At 31.9% G+C, this 19,991-nt stretch overlaps 2 protein-coding genes across 2 annotated transcripts; one reads left to right on the top strand and one right to left on the bottom strand.

The window, feature by feature from the left end:
• The first annotated feature begins 4,610 nt into the window (after positions 1-4,610).
• Positions 4,611-6,090, top strand: LOC137820225 (pathogen-associated molecular patterns-induced protein A70). Its single transcript, XM_068624183.1, has 2 exons — positions 4,611-5,166; positions 5,461-6,090. The coding sequence occupies exons 1-2, from the start codon at positions 4,743-4,745 to the stop codon at positions 5,829-5,831; spliced, it is 795 nt and encodes a 264-aa protein (XP_068480284.1). The 5' UTR covers positions 4,611-4,742; the 3' UTR covers positions 5,832-6,090.
• A 1,435-nt stretch (positions 6,091-7,525) lies between these two features.
• LOC137820224 (Translation initiation factor SUI1 family protein) lies at positions 7,526-10,865 on the bottom strand. The gene is made up of 7 exons (XM_068624182.2): positions 10,544-10,865; positions 10,327-10,416; positions 10,089-10,141; positions 9,906-9,987; positions 9,545-9,612; positions 8,602-8,685; positions 7,526-7,817 (listed from the first exon to the last, which is right to left on the bottom strand). Exons 1-7 carry the CDS (start codon positions 10,689-10,691, stop codon positions 7,761-7,763), a joined length of 582 nt encoding a protein of 193 aa, XP_068480283.1. The 5' UTR covers positions 10,692-10,865; the 3' UTR covers positions 7,526-7,760.
• Positions 10,866-19,991: the final 9,126 nt, after the last annotated feature.

Below are 19,991 nucleotides of genomic sequence, written 5' to 3'. Positions count from 1 at the left end.
ATTGTCTGCAAGGAATAAATATGACAACGTTAATTTAAAATACTCAAACTCCTCAGTATATTCTTAAAACACACTAATACTAAAAAAAATCATTAATTTTAAAAATTAATTAATTATTATATTAACTAAATTAAATACCATTTTAAAAATTAAAAATATTATATTTAAATTAATTTATATTATTAATAAATAATTTTTAAATTGATATCTAATTACTTATCAACCAAAATTTAAAGAGTTAATAGTTTAATATTAGTTGTTGATTAAATATTAATTTAAAAATTATTTTTTAATATAAATTAATTTTATCAATAACTTTTTTAGTTTTTAAATTAGTAAATGTGGTTTTAAAAATTACTCTTAAAAAATATTTATAGAAATATGTCTTAATATCTTACCTTTTACGTTTACATATTTTCACCTTTCGTTTTAAATACGTTTTAATGCTTTTAAATGAAGTTATTATTAGTTAAAATTAACCTCGTATCACACTGTAATTTATTTATAATAAATTTAAAATATAGTTGATATGTTTAAAACATTTATTTTTATTTATGAATTTCAGTATAAAAGACATTACAAAATTACTAGCTATACAGAATAAATATTATTCTATATACACATCTACATTACTAGTGCAAAACATACTGAACTATTATTTAATAAAATAGTTTGGGAGAAAATATTGGTAGAAAATTTAAAGTAAACTAGTCTTTGATATTATGTTTTACTCCAAAGTATATGACGCAAAAGTCGGTGGTGTGCATGCTCATATATTATAAATAATTAATCTTTCATTATTCACCAGAATTTGTCTTCTTCATTGTTGACCATATATTTCAACCACTCTTTTGAGTCTTCTGTTTCAGACTGCATTAATTTATTTTTATCAATGAATCAAACACATCTTCATCTCAATCCATAACCCTAAGATTAAAATATATACATGTTTTCTAATCATTATATTTATAACCTTGTAACTATCACCTAAAAAAATAATGTAATTTATACACAAAATCTTTATTACTATTAAATGTATACTTTTATCAATACTTTGTAAATATTAGAAGAATAGATTAAGAATGGGTAAAAAATAATAAATCTAATTTGAGCTACCAATGAAACATCCAAATTTCTTCTTTATTTATTACTTTTTCTAAAACGTGGGTTGATACAAGTTGTATAAGAAAAATTATATAAAATTAGGCATGCAATACGAAAAGGTTAAAATGTCGATGCTATTCTTAAACTGTATAAATAAAAAAGGAGTTAAATAAAGAAAAAAGAGAGATAAAAATTAATAAATATGACTAAAAATAAGGATAAATTAAAGTAGAAGTGAAATAATATTTTTTTTAATAATAATAATATATATATATATATATATATATAACAATAACAATATATATTTAACGCAAGTATCTAGGTTTGTATCGTATTTAAAATACTGTATTTTTTTCCATTAAAACAAAATTACATAACATGAAGTTTTTTTTTTTAGTTTTGTATATATCTTCCACAGAATATGATTGCATATACAAATAAAAATATAATAATTTATTATTTAAAATTAAAATAACAGATGTTTTATTATAAAACAAAAATCAAATCTATGTATAAATATGAATTGTTAATATTTTTATCATTAAAATGAATTTAAGAATTAATTCAGATTTAGTTGCATTCTTTTAATAAAGTAGATATATATTAACTTACAAATATAAAGTATAATGATATGTGTAATACATACACTTAATTAATATTTTTTTTTATCAAAATATACAATTTAGTTTGTTAATTACTATTAGAAAAAAATCATTTACAAATTTGAGTAAGTCGTGTCTTTTTTATATGATTTTGTTTTAAAGAATTTGTGGTGATGTAACCACTTTAGCTTGAATAATGTCAAAGAAGTGTTATCATAAGACGACTTTAATTCAAAATTTTAAAAGAAAAAATGGTGTTGAGTCATGAATTTAATTAACATTTTGATAAGACCTTAAGTGAAGTTGTAAGGGGAAAGGTTGAGTCTCTTGTGTCTTGTTCTGTATAAGGGTTGTGTCACCCTGAAATGATTCATATTTATTCATTTATTTTTGCTGATAAAAAAAAGTTGTGTATGGATAATACGGTTAAAAGGAAACAATTAAAGTCATGCATGACTATGGCGACATCAGTCATTTGTTTTGCACTAAAATCGTGTCACTCATGAACAACTTCTTCAATGATTAATTTGTTTTTGTAAGGTAATGTTCTTGTGTCAATTAGGACTGTTAATTTGTGCACCTGATCACGATGTAATGTTAGTTGGAATACTTTGGGGAAACCCAGACTTCCACATGATCCTATCAGCTTGATGAAATTCAATTTTTGTAAAATAGATAATAAGAACAACCGTCCGACTTGAATGAAAATATCAATAGTAATCAGATGACTAAGTTCATTATGACAATAAGGAGTCTATAACAATTGTCAAGAAATGTCGTTAGCATGAGTAAATGAAAAATTATGGCAAAATGTATAAGTTTATCAAATAGTATGATGGACAACTTCTTTGGATTAAAGGTGATCAAATGTATTACGTAATTGAGTAAATGTAATGGTGGCTATGTTAGTACTTTGCATCTTCCAAAACCATCAAGGTGTGACCTTATATTGGTGGTTCTTTTAATCGTATTAGAACTAAACTTTTCTTCTTGTGTTAAAGTTGAATCATCATTGAAATGGTCTAATTAATTTTATTCATTCTTTGTCTAAAAAAACATGAATTATGTTAAACTTAAAAGCCATGATGCTTCAAGGGTATACTAACATGAAAGTTTATAATTTAAGTCCAAAGAAATATTAAAATAACTTTTTCATAAGGAAAAAAAAGGTTTGTAGCAATATCTTTATAATGTACGTTTGGTTCAAACGACTAAATTATAAGAGTGAAATATTTTATTTTTTTATCAGCAAATAATAAAATGAATAAAACGGAATACTTCAGGGGTATCCCAACCCGTATATAAAAACCAAGAGTTATAATAACAATCCAAGAATGCAGCTCAAAGCAACACCAAGAGCTGCACAATCCTAACTATTAATGTGAACCCCATTAACTAGAGCTACAATAACAAGTCATAGTTACGAAGGACCCTAGAAACACAAAAACATAATTGTTGCAGATTTAGCATGCTGTAAAACTGCATCTCACAACTTTATCTCCTCTCCCCTACCAATTCTGGTTTTTATTTCCTAGAGAGTGGCCAAGTTGGTAGGCTTAGTTGAGGTGTTAACTACTGAACAACAATACAACTTAAGAAAATTTTGAGGCTTAATCTCTCTCCCCCCCCCCCCCCCCCCCCCCCCCCCGGTTTTTATTTATTGCACCACCCTCAGTATCTTGCATTTTTGGTTCCTGCACATCTGCAAAACTTTGCGACAAGCTTAAGAGGTTTCCCTTCAAGACACCTCTTCTACTCGCTGTTATTTCCTTTTGAAAGCTCCCCAGTTTTCCTGCCAACTGATTCTCCATCCTTACCACACATTCCCTTCCATGCTTATATTCTTTCTGTTGCCCTTCATATACTGCATACAAAAACAAAAACCCTTGTGTAGCACAATTCCAATAAAAAAACTCAAACTAATTAACTACACATAAGCAATCACAACTAACCAAGCCAAACACTATTGTACATCAACATACCATAAATCAGCATAAATATCATAAGAAGTTTAGAGGATATAGTACCCAATCAGAGTAAGCAAAACTAAAGAATTTAATCTTCCTCCTCATCCAGAACCAAGTCTGTAATTGTGCTAAATGTAAAATCTCTTCAGAATCCACTACCCCTCCCCTGAAAACTACTTTATTTCTTTGACTCTAGATACTCCATAGAATTGTTACCCAAACACCTTTCCACACTTGATCCCTAGCCCTACTTAGTTGCATCAAGTTGAACTGCATCAACTGTTGTTTAAGGTTATTATGGTAAACAAGTTGTTTCTCCACCCATTTAGACACCATCAACCAAATCTGGTAGGCTATCTCACATTCCACAAAAAAGATGATGAGTCGTTTCCTCGATCTTGATACACAACATACATAAAGTAGAAGACAGGGTAATACCTATTCTCAAGAGGTTCATTTTTGTCTGTAATTTCCTTATAAGAGTGAAGAAGAGGAAGAAAGTTCACAAATCAAAAAATAAAAAACTAATAAAAAAAATAAGGTAAAAAATTTCAACTAATGTTATATATATTTTATTTTTTTATTTTTTTATTTTTATTATTATTATTATTTTTTTATGATACGATTTTTTTGTTTTACCTTATCCATGCTGAAGTGGTCTTGCACAAAAAAACTTTTTTTTCTGTCCAGATATGGTAATGAAGAAACTAAATTTCAGCATTTTTACGAAAAAGGGTCCTTTGTCTCCTATTAGTTTCACACACGTGTCTTTTTTCAGAAATTATAACATAAAGTATGTTTATCCATTTTGTTTCATTTTCAATTATCATAGCTAGTCACGCCATGGTTTCATTGCAGTAAAATAATAGTCAGTGATGGTTGTTACGAGCATAATAAAGAATAAAGAATAACAACAACACGCACTAATGAAGCCCCTGACGTTTGAACAAAAAGACCAAAAAGAAACAGACGAAGCAATGAAAGCAACGTTAACCCTTCCTTTTATATAATAAATCCTTCTTTCAATTACCAACACCAAACCTCATAACACAACACAATCTCATCCAACATGACTCCAACACCTTCTTCAGTTTATGCTCTCATGGCAACTTGGTTCACACCCTCCTATCTCTTCATCTTCATCAACCTTGTCATCGGCACCATAGCCATCACCTCTCGTTTCACCAACACAACCAAACGCCAACGCCAACACCAACTCCTCCGTTCTCCCTCTTTGTTAGACCGCTTCTCATCCTTCCGTTATCACAAACATGAACCGACACCAACGTTAACGCCTCACAACGTTGCTCTGGAGCCTGTCCGGACTCTAGAATCGCCGCCGGCGGTTTCGATCATCTCCTTCGGTCCCAGTTTAGATACGCCTGAGATCGAAGAAGATGATCAAATTCAGAGTAATAATTCACCCCAGTTGGACCGGGTTCCCTCTTCGTCGTCGTTGTTAGACCGGATTAGGTCTTTTAGTTTTCATAAAGGTACTCATAATAACATCAACATATACTTCACACCATAATAAATTAATATTTTATTCATTTTTATTCTACTTTTAATTTAAAAATATTATTATATTATTATAAATAGTGTCAAATGTATATTTTTTTAAAAAAAAATAATATATTGACACCTTATTTCAAGTATACAAATTTCAATTTTTATATGAAATAACAAAAATATTTTTTTTATATTATTAAGTAAAGGTTGTATAGTGAAAGATATATATATATATATTTTTTTTAATTTTCATGAACTTTTCTCTTTTGATAAAACAGAAAGGGAAAGATCTGAGCCGGTCCAAAATCCTGATATTGGAATGAAGCTGGTTCGAACTCCATCTTTAATGGAGCGTGTGAGGTGTTTTAGTCTGGATTTGTGTAAAGTCCAGAATGAAAGCTGTGACTCCGTTGAGCAGCCATTGAGCCGTGCTCCTTCCTTCCTCCAGCGGCTCAAGTCGTTGAGTTTTAACAGATCGGAGTCGGAAAGTGAGGTGGCGGACGGTGGGGAGTTGGTGGAGGAGAGGGAAGGAGAGGAAGGGGTGGACGCCAAGGCTGATGATTTCATCAACAGGTTTAGGCAGCAACTGAGGTTGCAAAGGCTTGACTCTATTCTACGTTGCAGGGATATGCTGAGAGGAAGCTCATAACAACGCGTGGGAAGAGAAGAAGAAACTCTTGGATTGATTCAATATTATTTGAAGGAGAAACGTGGAACAGTATGAGATCGCTTTTTTTCAAATGTTTCTTGCGTTAACACGAGAATTTGGCTACCTTTGTAATTGTACTGTGTTTGCTAGGGTTTTTTATTGTTGCTGTTTTTGTTTTGTTATTCGGAAAAATTAATCGATATGTATACCAAGCAACAAGCCATGATCTTTTGAATGGAAACAATTTTTAAGGATGAAATCTTAGGTTATTCACCGATGTAGTTGTTAGTTTCTTGTGTTCGTGAGGGGTGCCGTGTACTATGTTATTTATTTGTCTGGATGTTAGTCTCATCACTAGTGGTGCCAAACAAACAGAATTTATAATAGAGAAATCGTTGACACTCTTATTTTTAGTTTCACTTTACAACTCCTTTCAATAATAAAATATTATATTTAACTAATAAAAATTTAAGTAAAATAATAATATTTTTAATTGTAAAATGAAAGTGGATAAGAACAGTGATAAGAATAGTGATGTGGAAGTATTATAGCTCTTTTAAATAATGATAAGAATTAAGGAAAGAACAAATAAATTAGAGACAAGATACTCTTCACCAAGACAACCTAATTGAAACTTTAAAAAGGAAAAAAACTATAGAAAAAAAAAAAGATAATTATTTTATTACAGGAATTCCCTAAGCTCGTGGCTATAACAGAACCTCTCTCTCTGTATATATCTATCTATCTATCTATTTTTGTCATAGGTAGATGTAGGAATCTTCTTCAACCTTGTTGGTGATTGTAACTAGAGTTACTTTACCATGGTCACGTTTATCGGCTGACTGTTGGTCAAAAAGTGTTGATTAATAAATACTTCATACTCACGTGTTCACACTAGGATTTTTTTCCACATTTATAACATAGAAAATATTAGTTTCCAACGTCAGAAACCATATGCACAATCACATGTTTAAGGAGGGAGGGCTTTAAAATTCCACACCCACGATAAAATAAAACGTTTCATTTTAGTTAAATAGCCTAAATCTTCTTTGCTCTTTCACATTTAACTCTAGTTCTTCAACTGAATATATAGCATTATCAAGTCATATACAAGCATTTAATATTAAACTCAAAATATACGTCATTCAAGTACTGCAATTCGGTTGGCAAATGACAGTTAATATTAAACTAAATATTAACAACTCCAGCACATTGAACACAGATAAGTGAATGCAACAAACCACGGATTCGTCACTTGTTTGAGAACTAAGTAAAGGCTCGCATTTAAAATGTATAAGTTAGGACTATTAAATTCTAAAAATCACTGTCAGAGTAGAAAAGTTATCATCACTGTCAAACAGAAGAAAAATATAATGTAATACCAACCTGTTTAAAGAAAGGAATTCATAAAGATGTTTAACTGAGAAAAAATTAAAATAAACTCATCACTATTTACTTTTAGTTTCTCCAAACGAATCATACTTTCAATGGGGCACTCACCCTTATCCCCTTCCTCCGATGTCCGAACAGAACAAAAGACCAATGATAAATGAAAGGGATTAATTTATCTAAATTCCCGTTTTATTTTCAGAATCTATACCCTGTATTATTATAAACTTATGGAAAAGGATTCTGCGACTGGCAATTATTGCAAGCAGAGCCTTATCACCGCAACTTATATGTGGCTTAAAACCTCAATGAAAATACAAAATTGATTATATGAAAAGGAACTTTCCTTCCTCTTGCCTCTTTACACACATCACTAATTTGATTATCGTTAAACTAAAAGTACAACGCTGATGTTCATCGGGACCACATTATGTTCTTTTTTGGGGGGGATATGGTGAGGAAAAAAGGAGAGATTGGGGATTACAGTAATATAGAAGAGTCTAGCAATCAGTACGAAGTTTTAATGACCAGATATCAAAATCAAGCAGCTGGAACCTTTCTCCCATCTTCTATAAAGAAAATTGCTGTTTCTGGAACCTGCAAAAGAAAGATAGATTTTCGATCATATGAAGCTTCTACTGTACTGGGGTGGAGCGCAAAGAACTAATTGCATTTATAAAGAACCAGTGATATGTATAACAGACAAAACAGCGATATTTGCTCACAAGATTTAACTCCCGGTCTCCTACTGTCTTGAAATTATTCATAACAAAGAAAACATGTGAAATGCTTTTCAAAAGATTCTTTGTGTTGACTAGAGATTACTTAAATTTTTGTTTAGAGACTAATCGTTTAAAATTGTCAAACAAATGGGGGTCTATAATAGATGTCAACAAAAATAGATAAGATTCTCACTATCAACATCTCTTTCAAATAAGAAGAAGCAGGCATAGCTTAGCATAGTTTCAAATAAAAACAGAGGTATCTTTACAGCTAATGTTTACAAACTCCATTTTCATCATCAAATTCATCCATCAATACTGAAAACAAAATATTGAACAAATCATGCACAAAATATGCTCGCTACATTCAGCAGTGGTATCGTAGATAAATGAAATGTTCCATATATCATATAAGATGGTGTCAAAGATAGATTGCCAATTTGAAAAACAAATTTCCTTGCTCAGTTTAATAACCAAATTAAAATAAGCATCGGTCTCCCACAAAAGAAGAAGATTAGAATGGAAATTATGTTACTGAAACTTGATAACTCAAATTTTCCTTTTTAATTGCTTCTTTTTTCACCACTATCAGCAATGCATATGTTTAAATTAGATCACATAATTATAATGCCAAACAATCAACGATCAAAATTACTTACATCAGGCCATGTATCTGTAATGAATTCCACGATGTCATAAGCTATATCCCCTTGAACATCAATTTGTTCTTTCTCAGTTGGTCCCTAACACCAATCAATCCACACAAAAATAAGACATAATATCCATATATGAACCAACAATACTGGGTGTTGGGATCGTAGTTGTCAATACCAAATAGCAATGCAGAGGAATTGACCCTGAAAACACTATAGCAGGATAGAGGGTAGCAATATAGCCACTACTGTAACCAATTAGAAGAGAGCACAAGACAGCGAGATGAAAGACGTGTTTCAGAGAGATTAAATAAAAAAAACACGGACAGAACAAAGTAAGGCAGAAAAGGTCACGGTTAGCCAGAGGTTTAACAGCCTATTAAAACTATGGATAGCAGTGGCAGCTGGGGTTGGGGATGGCCAACTGTCACAGCTGACCAGAAAACACTGGGAAGTGCTAGAAACGTTGCTCGAGAATGATGGGTGTTAATCAGAAGGGAGAATAGTGGGCGCTACTTTGTAACAGAGTGCTAAATGACTAAGAAACAAGGGTTTCAATTCGTATTCATAGGAGGGGGTAAATCCCAAATTGACCCCCAAAAAAGCTTAAATAGTGCTGTTTCATAGTTTAAACAAGTTTTTTGTGACCCACTCCAATAGCACCCGCTCCAGCAGCAATTTTCCATGATTTGTCCACTATTGCTGCTGTAACAGCAGCTACTCCAAACTGCAACAATATTCTACTTTTATTTTACCGCTCAATGACACAATTCCTCAATAACACTGCTATTTGGCGCTATTGACAACTATGGTTTGGATTGGTTTATTTTTTGAGGTAAAAAATGTTTTCTTTCGTAAATACCTAATCAACTTTTTGGAAGAAAAAAAAATCCCAGGAAAAAGGGTCACAGCATGAATTTTATGAACACCATATAAAATTTCAGCAAACCTTGACAACAGAGGCTCCTGTAGCAAACTTTTTCCCGAGTTTCTTGGAAGCATCGCTAAGCTTGACACCTGAATGCAATAAAAAAAAACAAGTTGAACACTAAAGCACACTATATAATAATACTTTAAGTCTGTGCTTGTATTGATACTTAATAGAAAGGGATGAAATAAAATGATGTTAGTTATAATTTTTAGGAATGTTTAAGATGAAAAGAAAATCTATATTTTCTAATTCCATTTTTGCCTCATTTCACCATGAAACATCCAAAGACTGGTATGCCAAGTTCATCCGATTCCATCTTAAATTCTACCTGTCCATAAGACATCCAAATAATGCTAAGAGAATAACAGAAATAGCTCACCGAAAAGCTCCAGGCCCTTCACAGTGGTGATACACTTTCGCTTGTTACGTACAACCTTTTCAATAATCACCTCTTGCTTCTCCTGAAAAAAGCAAGATCACTTCGAATCACACCAAATGACATAAAGCTATGACATTCAGCATCATACAACAAGTACATTGATCAGAGAGGCTTAAGACATGCCTTCTTCTTTATCTTCCCACCAGGAAGACGCTTCACCTCTTCTTGCTTCGGTGCTGAAACATCAAAACCAAAACACATCATGAGAGGATAAGCTAAAACCACAAAAAAACATATATCATTGAAATCCAAACACCTCATCTAAATCAATGCTCACTACTAAAATACAAATCCTGAAATTTACGGAATATCAATCGTCTTCAATGACAAACACACTAAACAAAAATTTAAATAAAAAGACCTGAGGAAGCAGCTCCATCACCAGCTCCTGATGATATACCGGTACTTTGCAGCTTGTCAGAAACTTTATCAGCTTCCTTATCATTTGCCTCTGCGCGAAAAAAATAAGTAATAACAATTCGCATTTGAATGAAATCGGAATGATCGAAATAAAATAAAAAACGAGTAAATTGGGGGAATATTTAATTTCTTTTGAGAGAGAAAGAAAATAAAGGTACCTTTAAGAAGATTAGGGTATAGGTCAGGGACGTTTTGGATCAACCAGGGTTTGCATTTCTCGAAATCGGATCCAAATTCGCAGTATTCGGGAGGCAAGCTGCACACCCCACAGTACAGCATCCGAACCGGTTGGGGTTTCTCCGCCATTGTTGTTTATACACAAGCTCGCAAACCCTGCTTCACTTTTGCAGTTTTCTTAAGAACGAGAACACAGAACGGTGCGTTTTCGCAACGCAGCTCTAGTGAAAAGACGATGGTGATCGATGGGCGCGGTGAAGTAGGGATTTTGATGATTCTTTGATACGGTGTCGTTTAGGGAACCTCTCTGTTTAAAGAAAATATTAAAAACAATAGTTAATTGCACTTTTAACTCCTTGTCTTTTCAATTGTGGTCAATTGGGTTAGTTTGTGATTTTTAATATCTTTTGTTCCAACTTTGTTATTCGAATGTTATAATTATAATTATGCAATTTTAATTCCTCTCAAATATATTAATGTATATTCTATGTATTACATGTTTTTAAAAAATAAAATCGTATCACTGTAATAATTAAGTGATCAAATTGACATAATTAAAATAAATAAAAAAACTAAAATTGCATAATTATAATACTTAAGTGATTGAATTAATACAATTAAAATTCAAAAATTAAAATCGCATGGCTAACGAATCTAATTCGTACTAAAAAAGTATTAAATTCATTCAAATATGATGATTTGTGGTAATAAAATTGTTATTTTTTAGGGAGAAAAACATCATACATTAAAAGAATGTTCCATACAAAGTTTGTATCACATGGCTTTTTCTTGTTATTAGATAAAATTATTTATTGTCCTTCCTCAAACCCTAACTTAAATACTAATTATTAGATTAGATTGAGTGATTAACACTAAAATAAAAGTTGTATTTGATAGTCATGGATAATTTATTTATTTTTTATTTTAAGAGTATAACAGTCTATTTTTATGGTTCCATGAAGACCTGAGACACCTAATATTTATCATGAATTAATACATATTAAAAAGCTTCTATGATTTTTCGTTTTTATAATTACAAGTATTCGTCCACGATTTAAGCATACTAATTAATAATGTAATATATTTAAATAACATTGATGTATTTAATCATGCAAATTTTAAAATATAAAAAATATAATTATAGATATAATATAATATTTAATATCTCTCTATAATAAATTTTATAATCATTTACTAAGAAAATCAATAAAACGTTTTTTTATGGGAAATGAACATCAGTTTGAAATTCACTGGACAACATATACTTTAAAAACGGTATAAATTTTTTAATATATATAATTAACTACTTCATATTTTTTTAATTGTTAAATTTTTAAAAAAATGATAAAAAATATGAGGTTTGACCATAAATATGTAATGTTGTAATAAATATTTCAGTTACATGATGAATATTTAGATAATTAATTAAATCATTAAATCTCTAATTAGAAATTAAGATCGATATAAGTAAATCATAAGTATTGGATAAGAAAGAAAAAAATAAAGAACATTCAAGGTATAAGTTATCTTTGTTCTTGTATGAACTTTTAATGCCCACCATAAGACATAAGTAAAATTTTATGAGACCACATGTATCAACAAGGAGCATGATAAGCAACAGACATAAGATTTTATAAGCTTAAAAATCTTATGAAAATAATTCATAAGAGATCAATGCTCTTAAACTTAAGAATGCTCAGATTTGTAGAAAACTCAAAAAAATACCAAGATGAATTGTATAGGACGAATAATGATCGTGAGTCATCCCCAACATGTTCCCACTCCTTAATAAGAAAATAAGAAGTTGATAATAACCTTAAAATGATGTAGATTTTGGTGTACTGGACTAATTTTAGAAGTCGTGTTTGATGGTTGTAGATGTCATTTGCTAGTAAGGTTGTTTAATGGTTGTAGACATCGTGTGACAGTAGGCATCTAATAATTTTAAACATCACCTGATAGTAGGTTTTTTTGATGGCTTAATGTTACGTCTTCTGGTGAATCAATAATTTGTTGTATGCATTTTGTTACGTGTTAACTTGAGTGCATACCACAAGGTAAAAAACTAAAACTTATAGTTAGGATGTAACTATTTCTACTTAAGAGTATAACAACCCAAGTGTCACCATTTGATTATTCACTTGACCTCTATCATGGTATAATTAATGCACATGTAACAATCTCTCCCTCAAGAATTGCCCCATTGGGAATCGAACTTGTAATTTGACTCTAATGCCAATTGTTGGGGCGAGCTATTACCACTAGGTCGAAAACTATAACTTATAGTTATGATGTAACTCTTTATACCTAAGAACTCATTATGATTCAATTTTGACTTGACTCATTGAACTTTTGTCACAGGATAATTGATATCACCAACAATATTATGTTAGTTATTTGTCATTGCATACTTCTAACTAATATATAATTGTTTTGTAGCCATATAAAGGTAACATGTACTAGATGTCTGATATACAACAAAGTACTGATTTGTAATGCTTATTTGCATAATAAACGAGAGGATTATTCATGTTTATCTTGATTTGTGTGTTTTGTTGTTTTTCATCTCTAGTTGGTGTAAATTTCAACATTGCATTGTTTATTTCTTTATTCTTTGGTTTCGTTTCAGACTTGGTGCATGATAAACTAATATAAGAATAATTTTGGTATTTTTGTGTGTTTGTGATAAGTTCTCACAAAAAGATTGATATCAAATTCAAGATTGAAAGTTCAATGGGAAGAACAATTTCAACCTATAAAGAGGTATTTGTGAATATCTTTCTAGAAGCACATCCAGGTAAAGAGGCAAACTTTAGAGCAAATGGAGAACACAACTCTTATAATGATCCTTCTATCATTGTCAAACGAGACTTTTTATGAGGTTGTAGAGGAAAAGACCTTAGCAACATTGTGGTTGAAGTTGGAGAAGTTTGTCATTAAAAAGTTCATTTACAACAAGCTTTTATTGAAAACGTGGTTATTTGTGCTTTGTAAAAATAAGGTATGTCATGCAAGGTTCATCTTGATGAGCTCAATTCAATCTTAATGGAAATTCTACACATTAACATCAAGGTAAAATATGAGGATGTGCAATAATGATTTTGTTGACCTCTCTTCCATTATTCTACAAGAAGTTTGTGAGTTCAAGGTATAGGGAAAGTTTGCATTATGCTAGAAAAGGTTGAGTCTAACCTTTATACAAAGGGGTTTTTTCTCAAATCATTTAAGAATGTAGAAATGAATTTTCTTTTGGGTCGGTGGTCTTCAATAAAGACAAGAAGGTCAATAAATCAAACAAAATGAAGACTAATACTAAAGATATTTGTAAATATTGAAAACAACTTGGACATTGAAGGATAAACTATCTAATATTAGGGAAACAAAATCTAGTGGCAACTACAATTTAGAAGGAGGAGTCATTTGATGATGATCAAATGTTGACTGCCATGACAAGACTATAGTCTTTTGGTAGGTGGGTGTTGGATTATTAGTGCTTCTTTTACCATGTTTGATGATCGGGAAAATGGTAATGCATTGATAGGCAATGGGACTTCTTGCAAGACATTTATTATAAGATCTAAACGAATATGGATGCACGATGACATCATTCATATGTTGACTAACATTAGGTTTTAGAGTTGAAGAATAACCATATATCCATATATTCATTATATCATTGGATCTGAAAAGCTAGAAATGTTGTATAGAGTGATGCAAATCATGGAAATGGAGTGGTGTTGTAACAGTGCATGGATCTAGGGAAGGGAATTTGCATTTCCTTTAGTTTGTTGTTGCATCTAAGGCTATGCCTATCTTGTTTAGTGATACCCATATGGAAAAGTAGTTTGGCTTATGCGTTTAAGACACATTATAGGGTTGGATATCTTGTCTAAATAGGAGTTGTTGGGGGAACTAAAAGGTAAGAAATTTTCCGTTTAGTGAAAAATGTGTGTTTAGGAAGTAGCCCATACAAAACTTTCCTACATGGTTGCATAAGACAATGGATACGTTGGACTATTTCCATGCAAATTATTGTGGGTCTTGAAAGTTCCATCATTAGGAGATGTACGGTATTTTCTTTGGTCACCGATGATTACTCCAGTTCACATGAGAATTCATGATGAAGAAGAAATCAAAGACCTTTGAAACTTTGAACATTCCTAATGTTTAACCAAACTAGAAAGATGGTCAAACATCTAAGCACTAACAACAGTTTGGAATTATACTATAAGGAGTTTATTGAATTTTGTAGAGATAAGTACATTATGTGACATTTAACTATTCATCACACTCTATAATAGAATGAAGTCACTACATGATGAATGTCTTTGTTAAAAAGGATAAAAATCTTGTTGTGACATTGTGGTTTTGATAGATATTATTGGAGACAAGGATGTGAACACATAATGTTATTTAATGAATCATTCTCTATTTATCATCATACAATTTAAAATTATAATTAAGGAATGATGTACAAGCAAACCAACCATTTAATATTGATGATATTTGGGTGTGGTGCTTACTACCGTGTACACAATGCTACACTTAAACCCTTATCCAAAAAACAAGTGTTATGTGGGTGAAGGGTTTCATAGTTTGAACGTCTTCAACAAAATTATCCTTATTTTACTTATAAATATAGGTATAAATATGGTTTACTTATAAAAAGTAATTTCTTGTATTTGAAAATGAAAATTAAGAAAATGTGTGGAATGGAATATAAACATGTTCATATACAATTACAGGAGAATCGAAAGGACTATAAATGTTTTTTTGAACAATCCAAAATGTAAAGTTGGCAAATTTGACAAATTAAAAAATCAGGTTTTCGTTAATTGCATCAATAAGTGAACTGTGTCATCTCCTATTTGGAAATACAAATTTTCGTTTATTTTTATTAGAATGTTAGTTATATAATAATCTATATTTAAATATAAAGGGATTTTTATTATAACTATTTTTAGTATACCTAAATTTATTTTTATATTATTCTTATTAATATTTTATTTCATTATTTTATTTTTAATATTTCAGTCATTTTTTTATATTTTAAGTATTATTAAATAACTAATTATTTTTATAATTAATTAAAAATTGTTTTTTATTATTTTTAATATTAATATATTGTTATTTTGTAAAAAAGAGTTATCAATTTTAAAGTTTAGATGTGGAGTAGTTTGTCAAAGGAAACATGTTTATTAAAAGTGAAATAGTTGATTAGATGTAGAACATTTCTTACAATTTTTCATATATTTATCTCTCTTACAAATTATAATTTTTATCTCTTCTCATTTGGTTTAATTAGTATCTCTTTTTATCATTTTTTTTCTTTAAAAAAAATATGAATATGTGATGAGCATATATTTATTCACACTCACTAGCCTTATTCATAGATTATTGGACTATAATAATAAGTAAATCTATTGTTTTAATTAATATTCTTATAATTGGGTTTATTTGGGCCTTAACTATTATTATTGTTAGTTTTGTGTTTTTAGAGTAAATTATCCAGAGGAAGCATCTACCTTTGTGAATGGGCCAAATATGTAAAAGTCCAAGTTGCTTCTTGAACCAAAACAGAAAAAATATTCTGAGGAGAAGAAAGAGAAAATAAAAGCTACAAGATTCCAGAAACAGAATTGGAAGCAAATCTTCTGCAAAATAAAAAGAATTATGGAAAGTGGAAACTGTTTACAAAATCTAAACTGCAATATTTTCCCAAGATCCTTGGAGCAGAAAAGCCCTATAAAAGGACACAAGCATCAAGGAGAAAAGAGAGAGCTTCATAGGGTTTTCTTAGTTTCTTTTCTTATTTGTAATTCTTTTGCCTCCGCATGGAAAGCTAAACCTTTTGGTTGATTCCTTTGTGATTCCTCATTGAGTTATGAGGTTTTGTTAAATAAAAGTTTCGATTTTTAATTCTCTATAGCAGTTGTTTTTATTGTCTAATCTCCTGGAAAACTAGTTTTTGTGAGAGGTTGTACTTGAACGCATGATTGAGAATCTTCCTTATCTTAAACTTTGGTTTCTTAGTTAGTTCATATTGTTCTAATTAATTTCTTGGGCGCATGATTCAAGAGAGGAGATAAGCATTCCCATGTAGTATACGCATGGAACAAAGTGGGTATTGATTAAACCGGTAGACGCATGCTTTACTGGTGAGCTTCGGTTGAATTAGGTTTGGCGCATGTTCAATCTAGTTTAGCTCTGCTGAGGATTGAGAAAAGAATAATCTTTAGAGAGCCTGTGAAGAATTCATTGGTGGAAGAACTTGGGGATCAACTTATTTTTATTTTCTATTTCAATCTCTTATATATTTTTTGCACAACTATCTTAACCCCCTTTTTATTATTATTGTTTTTGCTAACTTTTATTGCTTACAGATAGATTCTAAACCCTGATCAACTGATTTTACTATTGGATTCGTTGGGAGACGACTTGGGGACATTTGTCCACATTATACTATCATCTCTCTAGTGTTAGACAAGTCTACGCTAGAATCATATTAATTTGACAGCAAAACGACAGCTATCAATATGATAATGATAAAAATAAAAAATGCGGATATACAAAACCTCCCAACCCAGAACACTCAAATCCCAGCACACACTGTTTCCAACCTGTTGAGATGCAACCAGTAAATGAAAAATAATGATAAATTTTGATGAAGTTCCTTAGGTGCTTTTGGCATTGTTTTTTGAGGTTCATCCATGTGGCTTCTCCATCAACACCATCCTCGCGGGCGGTGTTGAGGATTAGAAACATAGATGAAACGTGCTGGAACTTGGTGGGCACGGGGAGAGAAGTTTGTTGCACGCACGGGACACGCGGAAGTTCTTTTCCATACCTAGCGATGCGGACATTGGGTCACTTGATGTTTCCATTTGCTCACTCGCCAAGTGCGAGCGGGGGTGGACCGTCCGGTGGTGTGGTGGTGAGTTGTAATGAGGATGTTGTTGTCGGCTGGATCCATGCCCCGTGCATCGAACGGTCAGACACGCATCCCCCTCGTTGCCACCCAGTTCCCTGGGCGAGAGATGACGTTCCCTGTGCTGCCTACCTACTAAAAGGCATCCTCGTGTGGTTGCAAAGAGTGTTTTCGTTCGCGGTGGAGGTCTCGGAGGACCCCGAAGTCACGCACGTGGTCTGTCATGTCCTCGCAAGCAAGCAACGGGCATGGCGGCACACGCGGCGGGACATTTCTCTCGGATTCGATGCATGCGGCGAACCCCCGGGGCAACCCGTGCGGGTTCTAAATATTCGGTTACCCACCATTTTGGATGCCCTCCCGGCTCGGCCCCGTCCGAGCCGGGGAAAAATCGGGTGATGAATGGAAGATGACCTTTAAAACCAACTTTGGTTTATATGAGTGGTTAGTTATGCCCTTTGGTTTAACTAATGCTCCAAGTACTTTCATGCGCCTCATGCATCATGTTCTAAGACCTTTCATTGGTAAGTTTATTGTTGTTTATTTTGATGATATCCTCATTTATAGCTTATCTTTGAATGACCATAGGATGCATGTTAGACAAGTCTTGGAAACCCTTAGGAAGGAACATTTGTATGCTAACCTTGCTAAATGTATGTTTGCACTTGATCATATAGAATTCCTAGGGTTTGTTGTGAGTAGCAAAGGGGTCCATGTGGATCAAGCTAAGGTGATGGCCATTCAAAATTGGCCTACGCCTACAACTATGAATGAAGTCCAAGGTTTTCATGGACTTGCTTCTTTTTATAGAAGATTTGTACCCAACTTTGGTACAATAGCTGCACCTCTCAATGATATAGTGAAAAAGGATGTGGTTTTTCAATGGGGAGAAGCACAACAAAAAGCTTTTGACCTTTTAAAAGAAAAATTGACTAATGCTCTCATTTTAGCCCTTCCTAATTTTACTAAAACATTTGAGATTGAGTGTGATGCTTCAAGTATAGGCATTGGGGCTGTTCTCCTTCAAGAGGGCCACCCCATAGCTTATTTTAGTGAGAAATTGAAGGGAAGTCATCTCAACTATTCCACTTATGATAAATAATTATATGCACTTGTTAGAGCTTTGTTTACTTGGCAACATTATCTTTTTCCTAAAGAGTTTGTGATTCATAGTGATCATGAATCTCTTAAATATTTGAAAAGCAAAAAACAAACTTAACAAGAGGCATGCTAAGTGGGTGGAATTCCTTGAGCAATTTCCTTATGTGATCAAGCATAAGCAAGGCAAAATAAATATTGTGGCCGATGCACTTTCTAGAAGATATGCTTTGCTAAATCTTTTGGGTTCTCAATATCTTGGCTTTGATCACATTAGGGATCTTTATCATGATGACCTTGATTTTTCTCTTATCTATCAAGAGTGTCTTAAAGGAGGACACAAAGATTTTTTTATACAAGATGACTTTCTTTTTAAAGGAAAACGTCTTTGTGTGCCAATATTGCTTGTTGATCCTCCAAGGAGAGAAGTTCAACATCATGAACATGAACATGCAGATTATTTTCTCCAGGAGGATGGGAGATGGTTACCATCACACTGCAACATTGATCCATGAGTCTTAAAGGACGTTGCAGAGATTTTGTTGATGGATTCCATTTGTTGGGTGCCATCATAAAAAACCCATGGTTGCAAACTGCTTTTTCAAGATTGAAGGTAGACTTGTATTTCTCCACGGATAAACATAACAGTAAGTATTTTGGTCTTGGTGATGATCTCATTCTTTTATAAGTCTTGGGTAAAAATACTCCAATATCCAAATTAGATAAGATATTTAGTTGCACATCTCAAAGTTTGTAAGAAGAATAGCCAGAGAGAAAAAGAAGGCAAAGAGAAAGAGAAAAAAGAGATGTTATTTCATAAAATGAAAAGGGTTTATACAAAAGGCGTTGAGGATGTTTCTTTATTTATAACAATCAATTATGTTTATAATTGATAATTAATTATGGGGTTCTTTTGTTAATTGTGATTTATAACCTTCTTTGCGCGAGACAAGTAGGAGAATATATCTTACTTTTTCTCACCCTCATTTTAATCAGATACGAGATCTTCTATAATTTATTATTGACGTGATAGATATTCACAGCTGCGCACCCATTTTACTCTGCGCGTCCTTCAATCTTTCGTACTATCACTTTATCACTTTAATTAAATCAATTGATCCATATTGTCTTATTTTCCGAATTTTCTTTTTTTATAGAAAGCATTAATCAGATACGAGATCTTCTATAATTTATTATTGACTTGACAGATTTATTCACATTATTCACAGTTGCGCACCCATTTTGGTGCCCTAGCTCGCAAGGACAAGTCACGCACAAAGACGATCCCGGTCAACCGGCGGGAACAGTTTTCCTGAAAGTTTGCTAAGGTACGTTTTACTCAGTTTACGTTTTGAACGCTTTAAAGCACTTTAAACGCTTTAAACGTTTTAAACGCTATAAAT

This window comes from Phaseolus vulgaris, chromosome 9 (genome assembly GCF_051622355.1).
Source record: "Phaseolus vulgaris cultivar YP4 chromosome 9, ASM5162235v1, whole genome shotgun sequence".
NCBI classification, from domain to species: Eukaryota; Viridiplantae; Streptophyta; class Magnoliopsida; order Fabales; family Fabaceae; genus Phaseolus; species Phaseolus vulgaris.
This window is presented reverse-complemented; position numbering and strand designations above follow the sequence as displayed.